At 35.8% G+C, this 19366-nt stretch overlaps 1 protein-coding gene across 2 annotated transcripts in view; it reads left to right on the forward strand.

Annotated features, from left to right (window-relative positions):
* The window catches only part of MED13 (mediator complex subunit 13), a 96108-nt gene that overhangs the window by 15100 nt on the left and 61642 nt on the right, over positions 1–19366 (forward strand). Inside the window, exons 4-8 of one of the 2 annotated variants that reach the window (XM_059909034.1) lie at positions 12306–12451; positions 13280–13477; positions 14935–15129; positions 15673–15856; positions 16052–16162. In XM_059909034.1, coding sequence (XP_059765017.1) covers positions 12306–12451; positions 13280–13477; positions 14935–15129; positions 15673–15856; positions 16052–16162 — 834 coding nt within the window. The remainder of the gene's footprint in view (positions 1–12305; positions 12452–13279; positions 13478–14934; positions 15130–15672; positions 15857–16051; positions 16163–19366) is intronic. The other variant, XM_059909035.1, reaches the window with a different exon arrangement.

The following is a 19366-nucleotide window of genomic DNA, read 5'->3' on the forward strand; positions in this document are numbered from 1 at the left end:
TATAAAGATGATAAGAACGAGGTATTTTCTTTTTAAACTAAGTCTTTGAAATCTAATATGCATTCTGTACTTAAGAGTACACCTCAGCGTTGTCTGGTCACATTTACAAGTGCTGAATAGTCATTTGTATATTGGTTTGCATTAACAGCACAGTTCTAGGGCTTGAAGCCCAGCTGGACTTGGTAGTGCTTATTGGTAAAAGATCTCTTCTCTCTGGTTTATGAACCCTCTTGGAATTGTATGCTAAATTGTGAGTGTACTCTAGAATCTCAAAAGTAGGGGAAACTTCCATCTTATGTCAAGGTATCCACTGTTTGCCAAGTTGGGCATAGTTACTGTCTTGTTTTTCCTCCTTTTAGCCTGTCTGTGCTAGTCTATTATTAATGTCTGTCATCAAGATTATTATGCATCCTATTTCTGAAGTCTTAAGTGATGATATAATAGTACTTATGACTCATGAAATTTCTCTATGATGCTTGAGCCATTAGGATTTGCATGGTCAGTTTTCCACATTCTCATGCTTTCCAGAAACATTAATGAGAAAAAAAATAAAGTGCTAAGAAAGACTTTTTTCTCTCTCTTTTTTCCTCCCCATTAAGCTTTTCTTACTATCATTTCTTACTATCATTCTTAGAGATTCATACAAATCTGTCTTTTTCAACTATTGGTTTTAGATATGAACCATAATAGAGAAATTTTTTTTTTAAAGATTTATTGATTGATTGATTGATTGATTGATTGCTATGTTGGGTCTTCGTTTCTGTGCCAGGGCTTTCTCTAGTTGCGGCAAGCGGGGGCCACTCTTCATCGCGGTGCACGGGCCTCTCACTATCGCGGCCTCTCTTGTTGCGGAGCACGGGTTCCAGACGCACAGGCTCAGTAGTTGTGGCTCACGGGCCTAGTCGCTCCGTGGCATGTGGGGTCCTCCCAGACCAGGGCTCGAACCCGTGTCCCCCACATTAGCAGGCAGACCCTCAACCACTGCGCCACCAGGGAAGCCCAAGAAGTTTTTTTTCCAAAGGGAATGAGCATAACTGGCCAAGCAGTGTTTGAAATCAGGGCTTAATATGTATTAAATCAATTCTCAAAACAGACCTATTACTCCAGTTTTAAATTGATAAATCTGAAGCACAGGGAGGTTAAGGAACTTGTCCAAGGTCGTATTTCTTGCAGGTATTGGAGCTGGATTATAGGGCACGAAAAATATGAGACAGATTGTGGACCCTGTAGACCACTATATCTCTTGTACCTACATCTTTTTAAAGTTATTGGAAATAGTAAAACAGAAGACTTAAAAATTAAAAATATTAGCGAGTTACTATATTTCCTGAGCACTTGAAGTTGTAAACCAGAATAATATGTCATTGCTTTCTAAGTATTCTTTACTGTATAAGTAATGTGTTCACTGAGTGAGCAGAAGTATGTACAAAATCACAGATAAGGTGTTTTATTCTGGATTTTAATATAGATCTTTTGTTCATTGAGATATGGTAAGGATACCTGATACTGAAATTACACTTATAAATTTAAGAAATTTATAAAAATTACTGAGGGGGCTTCCCTCGTGGCGCAGTGGTTGAGAATCTCCCCAATGCAGGGGACACGGGTTTCATCCCTGGTCCGGGAAAATCCCACATGCCGCAGAGCCACTAAGCCCGTGCGCCACAACTACTGAGCCTGTGCTCTAGAGCCCGCGAACCACAACTACGGAGCCTGCATGCTGCAACTACTGAAGCCTGTGTGCCTAGAGCCTGTGCTCCACAGCAAGAGAAGCCACCACAGTGAGAAGCCCACGCACTACAACAAAGAGTAGCCCCCACTCACTGCAACTAGAGAAAGCCCCGTGTGCAGCAATGAAGACCCAATGCAGCCAAAAATAAATAAATGTTTTTTTTTTTTTTTTAAAAAGAGCTTTAAAAAAAAATTACTCTGAGGGCTACAGAAATACAGATTAATGCAGTGGTTCCCAAACTTGTCTGGATGTGTAATCACCTTGAGAGATTAAAAAAATAACCTGTGTATTAACCTGGGAGTGTGGTCTGGGCTTTGGAATTTTTAAAAGATCTCTGTGTGATTCTAATGAAAGACAGGTTTGAAAACTATTGAATTGATGGAATAAAAATCTAGGAATTAGGATGACTAGGATTTTGGGGGGGGGGATGTTAATTATTTCAAATAATGTTAAAATGGATGATTGTGAACAGTTGTGCATAATTTTAAAAGTATCACCATAACATGTTGCTATTAGATAACATAAATAGAAATATAGGACCAATTACATAAATTTTATCAATCCAGTGAATAGAATAGGATTGTTTTTTTTTTTTTCATTGTGGTAAAATAGACACAACAAAATTTACCATTTTAGCCATTTTTCAAGTGTATGGTTCCATGGCATTAAGTACATTCACATTGTTGTGCAGCCATCACATTATCTATCTCCAGAACTTTTTCCTCATCCTAAACTGAAAATCTGCCCATAAAATGATAACTCCCTGTTTTCTCCCCCTCCCAGCCCCTCGTAACCACCATTCTACTTTCTGTCTCTATGAATTTGACTGTTCTAAGTACCTTACATAAGTGGAATCATATAGTATTTGTCTTCTTGTGTCTGGCTTACTTCACTTAGCATAATGTCCTCAAGGTTCTCATCTAGATTGCAGCATGCATTTTCATTTCTTTTTAAGGCTGAATAATTTTCCATTGTATTTTTATACCACATCTTGTTTATCCATTCACCTGGCATCTGACATTTGGGTTGTTTCCACTTTTTGTCTATTGTGAATAACGCTGCTGTAGATATTAGTGTACAAATATCTGCTTTCAGTTCTTTTGGGAATATATATAGAAGTAGAATTGCTAGATCATACAGTAGTTCTATTTTTATTTATTTTTTGAGGAATCGCTGAAGTCTTTTCCACATTGGCTGTACCGTTTTATATTCCTACGAGCAGTGCAGGAGGACTCCAATTTCTCCACATCCTCACCAACACTTCTTTTCTTTTTAAAAAAGTAGTAGCCATCCGTAGGGGTGTGAAGTGGTTATCTCATTGTCGTTTTGATTTGCATTTCCTAAATGATTAATGATGTTGAGCATCTTTTCACATGTTTGGTGGCTATTTATGTATCTTTGGAGAAATGTCTGTTCAAGTCCTTTACCCATTTTTAATTGGTTGTTAGGATGACTAGAATTTTAAGTCAACATTCCCTTTAACTACGTTTATAATTTTAAGACAAGTCACGTAACTTCTTTGTGCCTTGAATTCCCTACCAGCAAAATGGGATGTCATCTTTCTGTAACTACCTAACAGAAGTGCCTCCTAAAGCATTATAGATAACTGTTATATTATTAGAACAGCTAACTTTATTAGCATATTTTCATTTTCTGTCTTAGAATAAAGAATCTTTTGTTTAATTTCAGTACTTAAGGAACATTTTTCTACAATAGAAGATTATCTGTTGAGGTTTCGTCTGTAAAATTCTGCCTCACTCATGTCTTTTTGTTTTGGTTATTATAGTAAAAGCTCCTGGAGAGCAATTTTACTGTCTACAATACTTTATAGTAACGTAACAGTACCTTGGAGTCTCATTGTAGTTGCACATATTTGTTTTAACTCCACTTTTCTAAGTGCTAAGTACCAAAAATTAGATGATGTTATAAAATGATCTCTCTCTTTGAAAGACAAGCCATTGTGAATTTAGTATGGCAGTATTACCTAACATTTGCTTTGGCCTATAATATTTTCTGACTAGATTATCTTTAATATAGACATACTTTGGAGATATTGCAGGTTCTTTTCCAGACCACCACAGTACAGCACATGTAATAAATCGAGTCGCAAGAATTTATTTGGTTTCCAGTGCATTTAAAAGTTATGTTTACACTAACTGTAGTCTATTAAGTGTGCAGTAGCATTATGTCTAAAAAAACAGTGTATATAACTTAATTAAAAATACTTTATTTAAAAAATACTAACCATCATCTGAACTTTCAGCAAGTCGTAATTTTTTTGCAATAGTAACATCAAAGATCACTTATCACACATCACCATAACAAGTATAATAATGAAAAAGTTGGAAATGTGAGAATTAGCAAAATGTGACACAGAGACATGAAGTGAACATATGCTTGAAAAAATGGTGCCGACAGACTTGCTCGATGCAGGGTTATCACACACCTTCAGTTTGTAAAGCACTCAGTTATCTGCGAAGTACAATGAAGCGAGGTATACCTCTGTAAGAATTTCAGAAATTTTATCCCATATTTAGAATGTTTAGTTTTTTCCTCCTATATCATGCACAAACTTGACTTATTTTAAACCATTTTATAACTAGATCAGACTGTATTGGAAACATATGCTAGCAGTATAGGAGGTGATATTTTTCTTAAAATAGGTAACTGAAAGTGAGAGCTTGCTGTTAAGTAGGGCAGTGCAGATAAATACTGGGAGCAGGGAGATTATTCTCTTCTAGTATTTTATGTATGAAATGAAACAGTTGAAAGCTGTATTTTATTTTAAGATTTTTTTTTTTTTTGATGTGGACTTTTTTTTTTTTAAATTATTTGTTTGGCTGCGTTGGGTCTTCGTTGCTGTGCGCGGGCTTTCTCTAGTTGCGGCGAGCGGGGGCTACTTTTTGTCGTGGTGTGCGGGCTTCTTATTGCGGTGGCTTCTCTTTGTTGCGGAGCAGAGTCTCTAGGCATGCGGGCTGCAGTAGTTGTGGCACGCGGGCTCAGTAGTTGTGGCTCGCAGGCTCTAGAGCGCAGGCTCAGTAGTTTTGTGGCACACGGGCTTAGTTGCTCCACGGCATGTGGGATCTTCCTGGGCCAGGGCTCGAACCCATGTCCCCTCCATTGGCAGGCGAATTCTTACCCACTGCACCACCAGGGAAGTCAGATGTGGACCATTTTTAAAGTCTTTATTGAATTTGTTGTAATATATTTTTTTTATGTTTTGGTTTTTTGGCCATGAGGCATGTGGGATCTTAGCTCCCTGACCAGGGATTGAACCTACACCCCCTGCATTGGAAGGTGAAGTCTTAACCACTGGACCCCCAGGGAAGTCCTGAAAGCTGTATTTTTAAGAACTCTAGTTCACAAATTAAGTATGAGAATATAAAGTTCAGGTCTCCTAGCCTCTTTGTCTTTAAGGATAAAGAACATGAGACTGTTTTAGGTTGTTGCATAAACTTACAGATGTTCTTGGAAGTATTTGCAATTTAGATTTTGGAATTTGCTGATGAGTTACTGAGTAAGCACACAGCATTCATAATCATTTGTATAGAGAGCATACTTACTTGATCCCTAAAACTAATCAAATTACAGTTTCTCTTTGTTTAGATTATTATTGCTTGAGTCACTTCCTTAATAAATGTTTTCCTTGACATAAAAGTATTTTTAGTAATTTCCCTTTATACTCTTAGATTTTGCCCCCTACCAAGAAATTTATCTTTTAATGTTACCTGAAAAACATGTAAAAAGCTTGTAATGTTAAAAAATATAGATTCATTCTAACCAGTTTAATATGAAATTTTCTTAACTTTTTTAGCGTGTTGTCTTTTAAATTCTCATATCCTTTTTTGCTGTTTAGAGAGAGATGCTTTGAAAATTGATTTCTGCCAGCTTTATGTCAATACATATAATGGGCATTTCCCTCTCAAAAGTTAAACACTAGTGTTTGCTAAGATAAAAATACTATTTAGAAATTGTTATGTATTTATACGTTCTGTAACTCAACCTTAACAGTTATAGAAGAATTCTATCAGAAAAGAAGACACTCGAAAGAAAAGCACAAATATGGCTTCATAGGCATTCCCACATTTAGTAATGAGATTAGTTGCATATATGTTTGTTTACTTTAGGTGCATTCTTTGAGGAAAATAAATGTATGAGACTTATGAGTAATTAAAAAAAATTCTAATGTTTCAACTGGTATCAAGAGTAATGTTTGGTATTAACAAAAGGTATGAGAGTCACACTTTTGATTTAGTGTTTTTCTTGAGCTGTGTTATAACATAGGCCACACCATCGCTTTGCTGAGAAACTTTTTTTTTTCCAGCCCTACAGTTTTTGGGCTGTTTATATTTCCTTTAAATTATGGTTGCAAACCAGCAAGTTGTTTTCTGAGTTCTTCTCTTTCTTTTAGTACTTTATCAAGTGTAACTAGTAACAGTCAAACTACATTTTCACTTGATGTGTTCCCCCAATTCTGTAAGTTCATTTAGGCATGTTTTCTGCATTCCAGATTATTTCAGGCAACAGTTTTATGAAATATTTATCCATTATGTAACATGGGTTACCATTTTCCTCACTGTTTTTCAGTGTTTTATATTCCTTGCTACCAATCCTCTGATTGTAAAACTAATGCCACATATTTAGGTTTTTGTCATGGTAGTCCCTCACCTTTGGTGCCAGTTTCTGTATCAGCTATTGCTGTGTAACAAACTATCCCAAAACATAGGGGTTTAAAACAGCAGGTATGTATTCTCACTAATGTACCTACAGGTTAGCCGAGGGTTAGCCAATCTAGTCACACTGTAAACCATAGTGTGGGTGGAAGTGTATTCCGTATGATTCTCATCCTCTTTAGACCAGTGAGCCAGTCAAGGCATGTTCTTATGGCAATTAAAGAAGCACCAGAGGGCAAGCTAAATTGCATAAGCATATTTCAAGCTTTTGCTTGGCCAAAGCAAGTCACAAAGCGAGCCTAAGTCAAAGGTTGGGGAAGTATATTTCACTTCTAATAAGAGGGACTACAAAGTCTGGACAAAGGGAGGGATGAACAAAACATTACGAAGCTACAGTAATCAAAACAGTGTGGTACTGTCATAAAGACAGACATGTAAACCAATGGAAGAGAATAGAAAGTTCAGAAATAAATTCTTGTGTACGTGTTCAAATAACCTTTGACAAGGGTGCCAGGACCACTTAATGGGGAAAGGATATTCTCTTCAACAAATGGTATTGGGAAAACAGGGTATCCACATGTAAAAGAAAGAAGTTGGACCCTTATATACAAAAAATAACTTAAAATGGATTAAAAACGTAAGACCTATAACTAATAAAACTGCTAGGAAAAAACATAGTGGAAAAGCTTCATGTCACTGGATTTGGCAATGATTTTGTGGTTATGACACCAAAAACATAGGCAGCAGAAGCAAAAGTAGACAAGTGGGACTATATCAAGCCTAAATACCTTTGTGCGTCAAAGGACATAATCAACAGTGAAAAGGCAGTTTATGGAATGGGAGAGAATATTTGCAAATCATGTATCTGATAAGGTGTTAATATCCAGCATTATAAAGAACTCCTACAACTCCACAAAATATCAAATAACCCAATTTAAAAATGGGCAAAAGACTTCAGTAGATGTTTCTTCAAAGAGCATGACATATACAAATGGCCAATAAGCATATGAAAGATGTTCAACATCACTAATCAGAGAAATATAAATCCAAACCACAGTGAGATACCACCTCACATATGTTAGGATGGCTACTATTGAAAAAATAAAGAATAAAAAATGTTAGTGAGGGCAGAGAAATTGGAACCCATGTGCACAGTTAGTGGGATTGTAAAATGGTACAGTCACTATGGAAAATGATATGGAGGTTCCTCCAAAAATTGAAAACGAAACTACCATGTGATCCTACTACTCCTTCCGAGTGTGTATCCAAAAGAAGCAATCCTACTTCTGAATGTGTATCCAAAAGAATCTAAAGCAGGATTTTGAAGAGATATTTGCACACCCATGTTCATAGCAGGCATTATTCCTTATAGCCAAGAGGTAGAACCAACCCAAATATCCATTGATGGATGATGGCTAAGCAAAATGTGTTATATGCATAAAATGAATTATTATTCATCCTTAAAAGGAAAGAAATCCTGTTACATGCTACACCATGGATGAACCTTGAGGACATTATGCCAAGTGAAATAAGCCAGTCACAAAAAGACATACTGTGTGATTCTACTTATGTGAGGTATCTGAAGTAGTCAAGTTCATAGAAGCAGAAAGTAGAATGGTGCTTTTAAGGGGCTGGTGGAGGGGGGGAGTAGAAAGGGGAATTGTTGTTTAATGAGTGTAGTTTCAGATTTGCAAGATGATCAAGTTTCGAAGATCTGTTTTACAACGGTATGCATATACTTAACACTACTGACTGGTACACTTAAAATTGGTTAAGGTGGTACATTTTATGTTGTGTTTTTTTACATTAAAAAAATGAGAGGGGTGAAGAATTGGGACCAGTAACGCTATCTTCCATAGATACTAAAGTTATGATTCCTTTTATCAAGGAATTTACAACCTGGCAGGGAGTTAAACTAGTAAATAATAGTAATGCTATGATAAATATTATTATAAGCATAGAATATTATGGGAGCACAGAAATCATGCTTAAAGGAGTCTTAAGGAATGATTAAGAAATGGAGAGAAATTTGTGGTAAACAAAGGGGTAGTTCTTGGTGGATTAAGTGTCCGTCTAGAGAGTTTGGCAAGTATCAGATTGTGAAGGGTCTAAAGTGCTGTGCTAAGGTTTTAGGGGTTTTTTGACTTAGTCCTGAAGGCATTGGGGAGCTGTTGATTTTGAGCCTCCCAGTTACATGATTAGAATTAATTTTTAGATAGCTGACAGTGGTGTAAAGAAAGATAAATTAGAGATTTTAACAGCTACTCAGACCTTAAAAAGACAAAAAACAAAAAATAATATTTAAGAACTAGAATCACTAGCAATTGGTGATAGATTAGCTGAATGTAGGGAGTTTCAGGAAAGTGAAAAATTTGGGATGATTTATATTTCTGGCTTGTACAACTATATATAGATATAGACTTGATAAGAAAAGGACTATGTTAGGGTAGAAAAAATAGGTGATTCAGATGTGGACTTTACAGTATTTAGTACGGTGTGCCAAGGACCTATTCTAGATGCTGGGGATACAACGTTGAACAAAGGAAACGGATTCCTCCTCCAGTAGCACTTACAATCTTGGTGACTATAAGAAATAAACAAACTGTATAATATGTTAGATTGTGATTATTTTTTTAAGCCAAAACAAATCCCAGAAGAGGAATTGAGGGACAATTTAAAGTAGGGTGATCAGTGAAGACCTCACCTAGAAAGTCTTTAAACAAAAACCTGATGAAGGTGAATATAGCTATTTAGAGTGTTCCAGATGGAGTAACAGTAGGTAAAAAGGCCTGATGTGTTTAAGGAACAGCAGAGGTCAGTTGAGGGAGAAGGGGAAGTATTAGAGGAAGACTAGTAAGAAATGAGATTGGCGAAGTAATATGTATTGGGAGGTCGGCTGATGTAAGGCACCATAAGAAATAAGAATAACTTTTATGACATTACTCAAGTGTGATTCTTTTTCCCTCAGGAATTAAAAGTTTATTTTCATTATCTACGTCTTGTTAAGACCGTATCTTAGTATCCTGTGCCTGATTTTTGTTACAGCACTTACCATAATTGTAATTAAATAATTGTGCTTAGCGTAGTGTCGTGTGCTTTGCTATAAAATACTTTTTGAGTAAAGCATTTTATACTTTTGAATAAAGGAATAACACTTGCCTTCACTTGGTGGTTTAGTATATAGTGCATTTAGATCTGAATATAATACTAAGTTTAATGCAGAGTTGTTTTGAATGTGTGTGGGTGGGGAGAGTGACATGTATGTTTTGTTTTAAGCATTTAGAGTTAGGTTTGTGTTTGGTTACTTTTTTCTTTTTTCTTTTGTCTATTTTGTAGTATAGGTTCCTTGCCACTGCTGGAAAGCAATAATAAAATTGAGTTTATTTTAAATGAGCATTAGCAATGGTCTGTCTTTGGATGGATGATTTTCTAAGTGTATTAGTTAACAAGTCTCTTATCTTGATTTGGCGATTATTTTAGATTTATATGTCGACCCTTGAACAGCACGGGTTCACTTATATGCAGATTTTTTTCAGTAGTAAATACTGTATAGTACCCCATGATCCATGGTTGGTCAAATCTGTGGATTCAGAACCTTGCATATGGAGGATGGACTAGGTTATATAGGGATATTCCATTGCATGGGGAGGGTTGGCACCCCTTAACCCCCCCCTGTGTTGTTCAAGGGTCAACTGTACTCTTATATCAAAGCAAATGTCTGTAGTCTTTGTAATTACTCAACCGTAGTTATTCCAATAGACTTAGTTTTTTAATCAGGAAACAAGCTTAATTTATTTATTAAATAATGTAAATAATTTTATTTCCTATAATCATCAATTATATCTCAATAAGGCAGGAACAGAAAAATTGGCTAAATGCAGTGTGGTATCTTGGATTGGATTCTGGAACATAAAAAGGGCATAAGTGGAAAAATCTGGTGAAGAAATAAAAGACTGGCGTTAGTTAATAGTAGTAATGTGCCAGTGTTAATTACTTGCTTGACAAATGTAGCATGATTATGTAAGATGTTAGGGGAAACTGGGTGAAGGGTGTATGGGAACTTTCTATACTATCTTTGTAACTTTTCTATAAGTTCAAAATTACTCTGAAAATAAGTTTGTTTCTTTTTAAAAAGCAACAGAAGCTACCGGGATGGGGAAGAATGCAGTAATCACTAATTAATGTATAGAATTCATAAATTTTAAAAATTTAAGAGTAAAATGATTCAGGTAGTACAGATGGTATCATAAATTTAGAAGAAGCAAAGATCCTTGCTTAATTACTCTAGTCTCATTCCCTGGAAGTAACCAGGTTTTGTTTGTTTTTTATTTTTTTTTTTAATTTTTTGTTTACTTCTTCTGGTGGTTACTGCCATAATTCCAGAGATGCTTATACGTCTAGGCCTTGATTGATCAACTTTAGACAGTGTCTACTGACTCTTTACCATGAAAGATTTGTTTTATTAGTTATATTATTTTCAGGTTTTGTTAGTATCTTTTTTTTTTAAATTTTATTTATTTATTTATTTATTTATGGCTGTGTTGGGTCTTCGTTTCTGTGCGAGGGCTTTCTCTAGTTGTGGCAAGCGGGGGCCACTCTTCATCGCGGTGCGCGGGCCTCTCACTATCGTGGCCTCTCTTGTTGTGGAGCACAGGCTCCAGACGCGCAGGCTCAGTAGTTGTGGTTCACGGGCCTAGCTGCTCCACGGCATGTGGGATCTTCCCAGATCAGGGCTCGAACCCGTGTCCTCTGCATTGGCAGGCAGATTCTCAACCACTGCGCCACCAGGGAAGCCCTGTTAGTATCTTTTTAACTTGAATGATACGCTTAAATTTCAGTTTCTTCTATCAACTTTAGACGTTATTTGTTGACATACATATGATGAAGAAATTCTCAGCTCTGCATTACTCTTGACCTCTTTCCTACCTTCTATTTCCCCACTTCTGTTAACTATAGTATTACTTTTACTGTAACTTAATTTTAATTCATCATGCCCTTGCCTTGTCCAGAAATAATTCAAGGGGCTTATAGATATATGCAACAGATTTTGAGCTTATTAGTGGTTATATTTTAAAGAACTGGTTCTTTAAGATGATTTTTAAGATAAATGTGTGGAGAAGGAATAAGGAAAGTAAATTCTTCTTAGTGTATAATCTCATTCCCTTCTGGGCCACTCGACATTTCTAAATTTTATCTTAAGGGTACATCTACTTTCCTCTTGGGAACTTTTATTTTCCAACTTGTATACCCAGTCATATCTACATTTCATAAGATGTTCTATTTTGCATATAACTTTGATTCTAGGATGCCTTCAGTTGTAAGACCCATCATTGCTTTAAAATAACTATTCATTGGGGATGGGGGCAGTACATTAAATGCTTGGTTAATTGAATTCAGCCCAATTTCAGAAATAGTAAAATGAGAAAATATATTTGTATTTAATTTTTTTATATAGAGGGGAAAACAAACAAAAAAATTAGGTCATCTTTAATTCTATTGTACACCTAGATTTTTTTTCACCAAAGTAACCTTTCTTTTTTCCTTTGAAAAAAATTGAGACTGTAAGCCTGCATTTTCCATTAAACCCACTCCCCCACCTTTATTTATTTTGGTGGCTATATCATAATTGTATATGTGGGTGTACCTAACTTGTTTAACTGGTTCCTTTCTTTGCAGCTTTTTCTATTATAAGCAGTACTGTGAAGAACATTTCTTATAGCTAAATCTTTGCTCATATCTGTGGTTTTTGGGGGTTTTTTTCCCTTTAGATGATGAGGTGGAATTTCTGGGTTAAAAGAGAATGTACATTTTTGTGGTATAACTTCGTAAAAAGGAAAAGCAACTCGACTTCTTTTTGGCTATAAATCATTACTAAAATATAACTTTTTCTTCTTTATTAGTGAACACTTGTCCTGCTCTTTCACCTTTTTCTTGCATGGAGACAGCAATGTTTGTACCAGTGTGGAAATTAACCAACATCAACCTGTATACCTTCTTAGTGAAGAACATATCACCCTTGCTCAACAGTCTAATAGCCCATTTCAAGGTAGATTATTTTATTGGCTTAGTCATTTGATCTTTTATTTTTGTGTCAAGAAAAAATTCTTACTGAAATTGGTAACGATTAATGAGATTTCCCCCGATCTTTAGCCTAATGATGATTCTGATGTAGTTTACTTCTTCCCCATTTGAGTATTAAGTCAATGAAATAAGTTTTTTAATACAAATATTTAAAAAATTTCTTGTACATGAATGTTAGCGTAATTTAAAGTGTTTCTTTAAATAGCCTCTGGATGGTGTACATGTTTATATTTTCAAAGTTGCCTTGTGTATCAGGTCACATAAGCCGTTTTTAACGTAGGTACACAGAACTTTTGATATAATTCTTACTGTGAAAGTGGTTGAACTCTAGAGGAAATATTTTATAAGATTGATGATTTGTTTTTAAGAACTGGCAGTATGTTCTTGTTTTAATTCTAAGCCTAGTATTTGCTCTTTAAAAAATTACATGGCAGCATATAATAAGTACTTAGATTTATTTACACACACACACATTATTTTTCCTCAAATTGCTTTTCCTTAGGGGAAAGTCAAGAGAAGTTGAAGGATATACAAATATTCCCAGTTTATGTAGGAATTCTATCCATCTGAGATTTTTGGGTAGACGAAATTTTAAGTTTTTATAATAAACTCAGTGTTGTACTTTATCTTCAAAATAATGAAGTACAATAAATTGATTTTCTCTGGAGTTGATGATTATGGATTTCCTTTTCCTTTTTTGGAATTGCATAATTACTTGCCATACTGTTCAGTGTCATCTTATTTGGTATAATCATCTTTAGTTACTTACTTGATATCTGTTTTCGGTTTCTAGTTATCTTAAGCCCATTTGGACTAAATGGCACTCTCACAGGACAGGCATTCAAGATGTCCGATTCAGCTACAAAAAAATTGATTGGTGAATGGAAACAGTTCTATCCTGTCTCATCGTGTTTGAAGGAGATGTCTGAAGAAAAGCAGGAAGATATGGATTGGGAAGATGATTCTTTAGCTGCAGTAGAAGTTCTTGTTGGTAGGGATTCCGAGTATTTAATCCTAAGGGGGGAAATATGTGACTATATGTATTAGTTAGATTTTGCTGAATAAAAACTCTGATATCTTAGTGGCTTTTAACAGCAAACATTTATTTCTTCCTTATTTCCTGCTTACAGTACATAAGGGCTGCAGCTTGGTTATGGTTTGGCTCCTTGTGTCTTCTCATCCTGCAACCTAGGTTCAAGGAGTACCCAAGTATCTGGGACATACTATTCTTACAAGAAAAGAGGAATAATAGGGACTGAGCCTAACCATATAAGTGTATTTAAAGCTTCTGCTAGGATATGATGTATGTTGCATCTGCTCACACTCCATTAGGTAAAACTAGTCATGTGGCCAAGCCAAAGTCATCGGGGCAGGGAAATACATTCCACCTAGAGGGAAAAATGCTAAAGGTGGGAAGAAAATAATTGTGAATGAATAATATTTGGAGGTTGGAAAGTTGACAGCGTGTGTGATGCAGTATTTTAACATTTGGTAAAGCTGTTGCTTCTGATAAAAGGCAGAAAATGTATACCTAAAGGACTTGTGGCTTTGATTTGCTTTGTCCAGGTCAGCACTATTTAGGTTGGCTTTATTATATTTATCTTCTTACTTAGGGACCTAGGTTAATAAGGTAAACTATATTTGAAACATGCAGAGACAAGGCAGAGGACATAAAGTAGGAGAGGCTGCATTGATCCTGCAAGTACATCTGAAGTTCCTATTGGGATGTGGCATCTATCACATGCGCTTACATTCCAGAGCAAGTTGTACAGCCCAGCTTAACAATGAGGTGAAGATGTATACTCCACCTTAGAGAGACATGGGAGGTGTGGGAAATGTATGGGTGAACAGATAATTGGTTGAGCAGATTAGAATTTGCAACACTGTATTTAATGGATTCATTTGGTAAATGTTATATATGAGATTACCTAATTTTTTTAATAAAAGAAATATCAGTATTCAATTTCAATAAATATATTACCAGAGTAGTTGTGTCAAAAACAAAAACAAAACACAAACATATATTTGGCTTTTTAAATAGAGGCATATAAAGAAGAAAACAGAAAATGGTCCGTATTTCTAGTGCCAGTTACCTTTGTTAAAGTTTAAAAATAAATTTGGTCAAATTTGCAAATAAAGATCTTTTTTTTTTTTTTAAAGAAATACACATTCATGGTTAGAAAATCCAAAAGCAAAAAGAGAAAGCTGCTTTCTTCTAAGTCTCTGTCACTAAAGGTAACCACTACTACCAGGCTCTTGTGGCTTCTTCAAGAAAAACCTTATGCCAGAAAGAGTACATTTATAAAAGTACATTAAATGTATTTTTATTTTAACAAGTGTGATCATATTATATCTACTTTTCCGTTATTGCACTTTTGAGTGAAACTAGTCCCACTACAGTCACAATAGTAATTGATTTTCTTATCCTTTTTTTTTTTTTCATTTTAGCTGGTGTCCGAATGATCTACCCAGCATGCTTTGTTCTAGTCCCTCAGTCAGACATTCCTACTCCTAGCTCTGTGGGATCCTCTCACTGTTCAGCTTCTTGCTTGGGTGTCCACCAAGTGCCTGCTTCCACAAGAGATCCTGCTATGTCTTCAGTTACTCTTACACCACCTACATCTCCTGAGGAAGTTCAAACAGGTATTGTACTAGTTTGTTTCATTAGCTCTAGTGATAAATCTGTTATCTTGAATATAGTAAACACTTAAAAAATAATTATTTTGGAATAATTTCAAACTTACTGAAGTGTTTGTAAGTACAGTGCAAGGAACTCTTCTCATTCAGATTCCCAAACTGTTAACATTTGCTCCGTCACCCTCTGTCTATGCATACATTCCTTATTACTGGTCTTTTTCTGAACCATTTGAGAAAAAGCTGCAGACATGATGCCCCATCACCCCTAAGTACTCAGTCTGTTTCCCAAAATTAAGTACACTTTCCTATATGACTACCATTTAATCTTCCAAGTCAGGAAATTAACATTGATATAACACTATCATCCAGTTCCCATTCCCTGTTCAAATTTTTTTTTTTTTTGGCTTTCTGTATTTTAAGTAAAGTGACATGCTTTTTTGCCTCAAAATATAAGTAGGCTTACCAGATAGCTGGATCAAGTTATATCAGAAATTTAAAAAAACAAAAACAAGATAATGTTATTTTAAACCTACCTTTATTCTCCTACAGCCTGTTCTTTTTTGTTTTCAGTTGATCCTCAGTCTGCCCAGAAATGGATCACATTTTCTTCAGTATCTGATGGCTTCAGCTCTGATAGTACTAGCCATCATGGTGGGAAAATACCCAGAAAATTAGCAAATCATGTGGTGGATAGAGTTTGGCAAGAATGTAATTTGAACAGAGCACAGAACAAGTATGTATTTTCATCTTCAAGTTTAAAAATTGCATGTTGGTAGTTACTTGTAGATAAGAGATATTTAAAGTATAAACCGTTATTCATATGATTTTAATTGAAAAAATGGATTTTTAAAAATTCAACTTTAATGCTTAATTCAGGGTTACAAAAAATTTTATGAATTCTAAAGAGTCTTATAATTTCAAATCTTAGGAGGAAGTATTCGGCTTCATCAGGTGGTCTATGTGAAGAAGAGACAGCCGATAAAGTAGCATCCTGGGATTTTGTTGAAGCTACACAAAGAACAAATTGCAGCTGTTTGAGGTAGATGTTTTTTTCTTTTCCATTTGATTGATGTCGGTATATACACGTATGTGTGGTAGTTTCTTATGCTGTTGCATACTTAGGCCCCACTTTGTTTGAGATACCTTACGTAAACACACTGTTAAGATTTTTTCCAAAAGAAAAAAATATGAGGAAAATAAAAATTCAGTAATACGGAGCTGATTGTAGAAGGACGTACAAATGTATGTCATAGGTTCTTATACAGTTACCGGAGCTGGACTGTGAAAGCTTGGATTCATAGCCAAATAAAAGAATTTTATACTGAATTATGGAATATATAGCATCTATAAGGTAAGAGGAACACAAGTCTCGAGCAAAGTGTTCATAAATGGCACTGTGCTTGAGAACTTTCTCCCAAGCGTTCTCATAAAAAAGATGATATATGATATAGTGAGATAAAATTTTTCTCAGTCTTTTTTTATTGTAAATACAATATTGGGTTTTGTGCAGCAGTTTCTTATAACATCCCTTTGGTCAAGCTGTAGGTGAAATGCTGAACTAAGATTCAGAAAATAAGATTCTACAAGGGACCAAAACTGTACTGTAAAAATACAGGCTTTCTAATAGACTGTGTTGGTTGAAAGGTCGGTAGAAGAATGGATGTACTTGGAATTCTTTAGGCAATGGTATTTATTTTATATATTGGGGATTTTGATGAGATTTGTTTATCACAGGCATAAAGATTATGTTGTCTAGAGTTTATTATTTTATTCTACAGATTAAAGGTAGATCATATGTTTTTGCAGTCAAGTAAATAAATAATGGCATTGACATCCCAAACCATGACACACGAATGCACAGTTGGCCACCCCTTCTTGTCATGGCTGTGAGCCAAAGGGATGGAGTGCTTGCAGGTTAGGGCTAAGGGTTTTCTTACATTAGCTCTGTTTGATTGAGTGCAATGACAGACTCTCAAGTGTTCTGATGTGTTTTTGCATAGATTAAGTTTTCTTTTATATAGATTCTTTGGATTAAACACTGTACAGTTTTTTAAAGTCTGGCAACTTTGTTAAAAACTTGCCTCTGTTGTTGACAGAGAGATTGGAATAAAAATATGGATAGATTAGCTCCTGTTTAACAGTTTAAAATAGTAAAAACCACACTCACCTTGAGGGAAAAAAACCAAACTTAGTCTTTTTTTTTTGGCCACGTTGGGTCTTCGTTGGTGTGCATGGGTTTTTCTCTAGTTGGCGGCGAGCAGGGGCTACTCTTCGCTGCAGTGCGCGGGCTTCTCATTGCGGTGGCTTCTCTAGTTGCAGAGCACGGTCTCTGGGCATGCGGGCTCAGTAGTTGTGGCTCGCGGGCTCTAGAGTGCAGGCTCAGTAGTTGTTGCGCACGGGATTAGTTGCTCCGAGGCATGTGGGATCTTCCCGGACCAGGGCTGGAACCCGTGTCCCCTGCATTGGCAGGCGGATTTGTAACCACTGTACCACCAGGGAAGTCCCAAACTTAGTCTTGAAATGCAGGGCTTCAGTGCATTATTTGTCTAAGACCAAGGGTGTTGGCAAACTACGATCTGTTGACCACATTTGGCTCACCTATTTTGTATGGCGTGTGAGCTGAAATGATTTTTACAGTTGTAAATATTTGAAAAAAATGAAAGGAAAATATTTTGCGAAAGTTATGTGAAATTCAAATTTTAGTGTCCATAAATAAGAATTTATTGGGACAGAGCCACATCTGTTCATACACATATTAACTGTGGCTGCTTTTACAGAGTTGAGTGGTTACAAGACAGACTGTATGGCCCCCCAGAGTCTAAAATGTTTACCATCCGGTCCTTTACCGAAAAAGTTTGCCAATCCCTGGTCTAAGACCAATAGAATGCTTAAATGAAATTAGACTTTTCTTTCACTGTATTGGTATTTTTATCAAGCAACTCTTCTTTTTTAGTTTCTAACCTAGGCATTTCTTTATTCTTTTTGAAAGATTTGGGTTTTAAGTCTATTTGTCTAGAATAGTTGTAGAGGAAGACACTCAAAATGCATGTTGGTAAACATAAGTTTTAATTATTGCTCTAAGCCGAACTTTTATTTTTAAAAACATACTTTCTTTCCTAATTCCAGGAATTCCTCCTAGGTATGTAGAGGTTTGATATGAAATTTCATATAATCTGTATGTTTGACTAGCTTTGGTAAATTTACCCTTCAAGTAAATACAGTGTTTCTAATCATTTACTTTTTTATTTTTTTCATTCATTTTTCAGTTTTTTCATTTTTTTTTACTGCTGCATATTGTAGATTCCTCCTCTACCCCTGCCTCTCCCCCCAAATGTGGTTCTCTTCTTTAGTTCATAAGTAAGGCTTGAAACAGACTTGGAGCCACCCTATTATGTGTATCCTCTCCTGGTATAGAATATAGGAGGTAGCGCATACATTGATAACTGACTGTACCAGTCAGCCAGTCTGTTCTCAAATCTATCCCTACATTTTCCCTGCTCTGTTCTGTTCTGCAGGGAGTTACAATTCCTAGGCTCCCTTCCTTTTAACATGTGTTTTTTGGTCCCCCCCCCCCCCAGTTTTATTGCGATATAACTGACAAATGATATTGTATGATTTTAAGATGTCAGCGTGATGATTTGATTAGGCTCACTTGCTTTTTGGAGTTGGCTAGTTGGAGGCACTAAGAGAAGATTGGTTGATAGGAGGGAAGAAGCCAGGGTATTTCCCCACCCCTTTTTTGAGCCGACTCCAGCAGCAGCTCTTTGTCCCATTAACAGGCCCTTCTTCTGTGGTCCCAGTTACCATTGGGCAGTTCCTGCTGTGGTTGTAGCACCATCCCAAGCTTCTGTGATCTGATAAGACTACTTCATCTTATTGTCCTTTCAGCCATAGAAGTGATTGAAGCTCCCTGCTGTTACTGCTTTCTCTGTTACCTCACTTTCCTCTGTTTTGTTTTTTATTGATAAATGATTGTAGTACATTTACTCTGTGTGAAAGATAGGACTGGACCCTTCTCTGAGAAATTGATTTGAAAAAAAAATTGCATAAATATCAGCAGTTTGCATGATACATATGTGATTTTAAGAAATTTAAATTATGCAAATAAAGCTGAAGTACTGCTTGACCACTCTCCAAATCCTATTCTCTCTCTCTAGAAGTAACTACTTGCTAATTAGGTATTATCCTTCCATGCTTTTCTCTGTAATATTGTGTGTATATGTGTTTTTCCTCCCAACACATA

The sequence above is a fragment of the Balaenoptera ricei genome, chromosome 20 (assembly GCF_028023285.1).
Source record: "Balaenoptera ricei isolate mBalRic1 chromosome 20, mBalRic1.hap2, whole genome shotgun sequence".
NCBI lineage: Eukaryota > Metazoa > Chordata > Mammalia > Artiodactyla > Balaenopteridae > Balaenoptera > Balaenoptera ricei.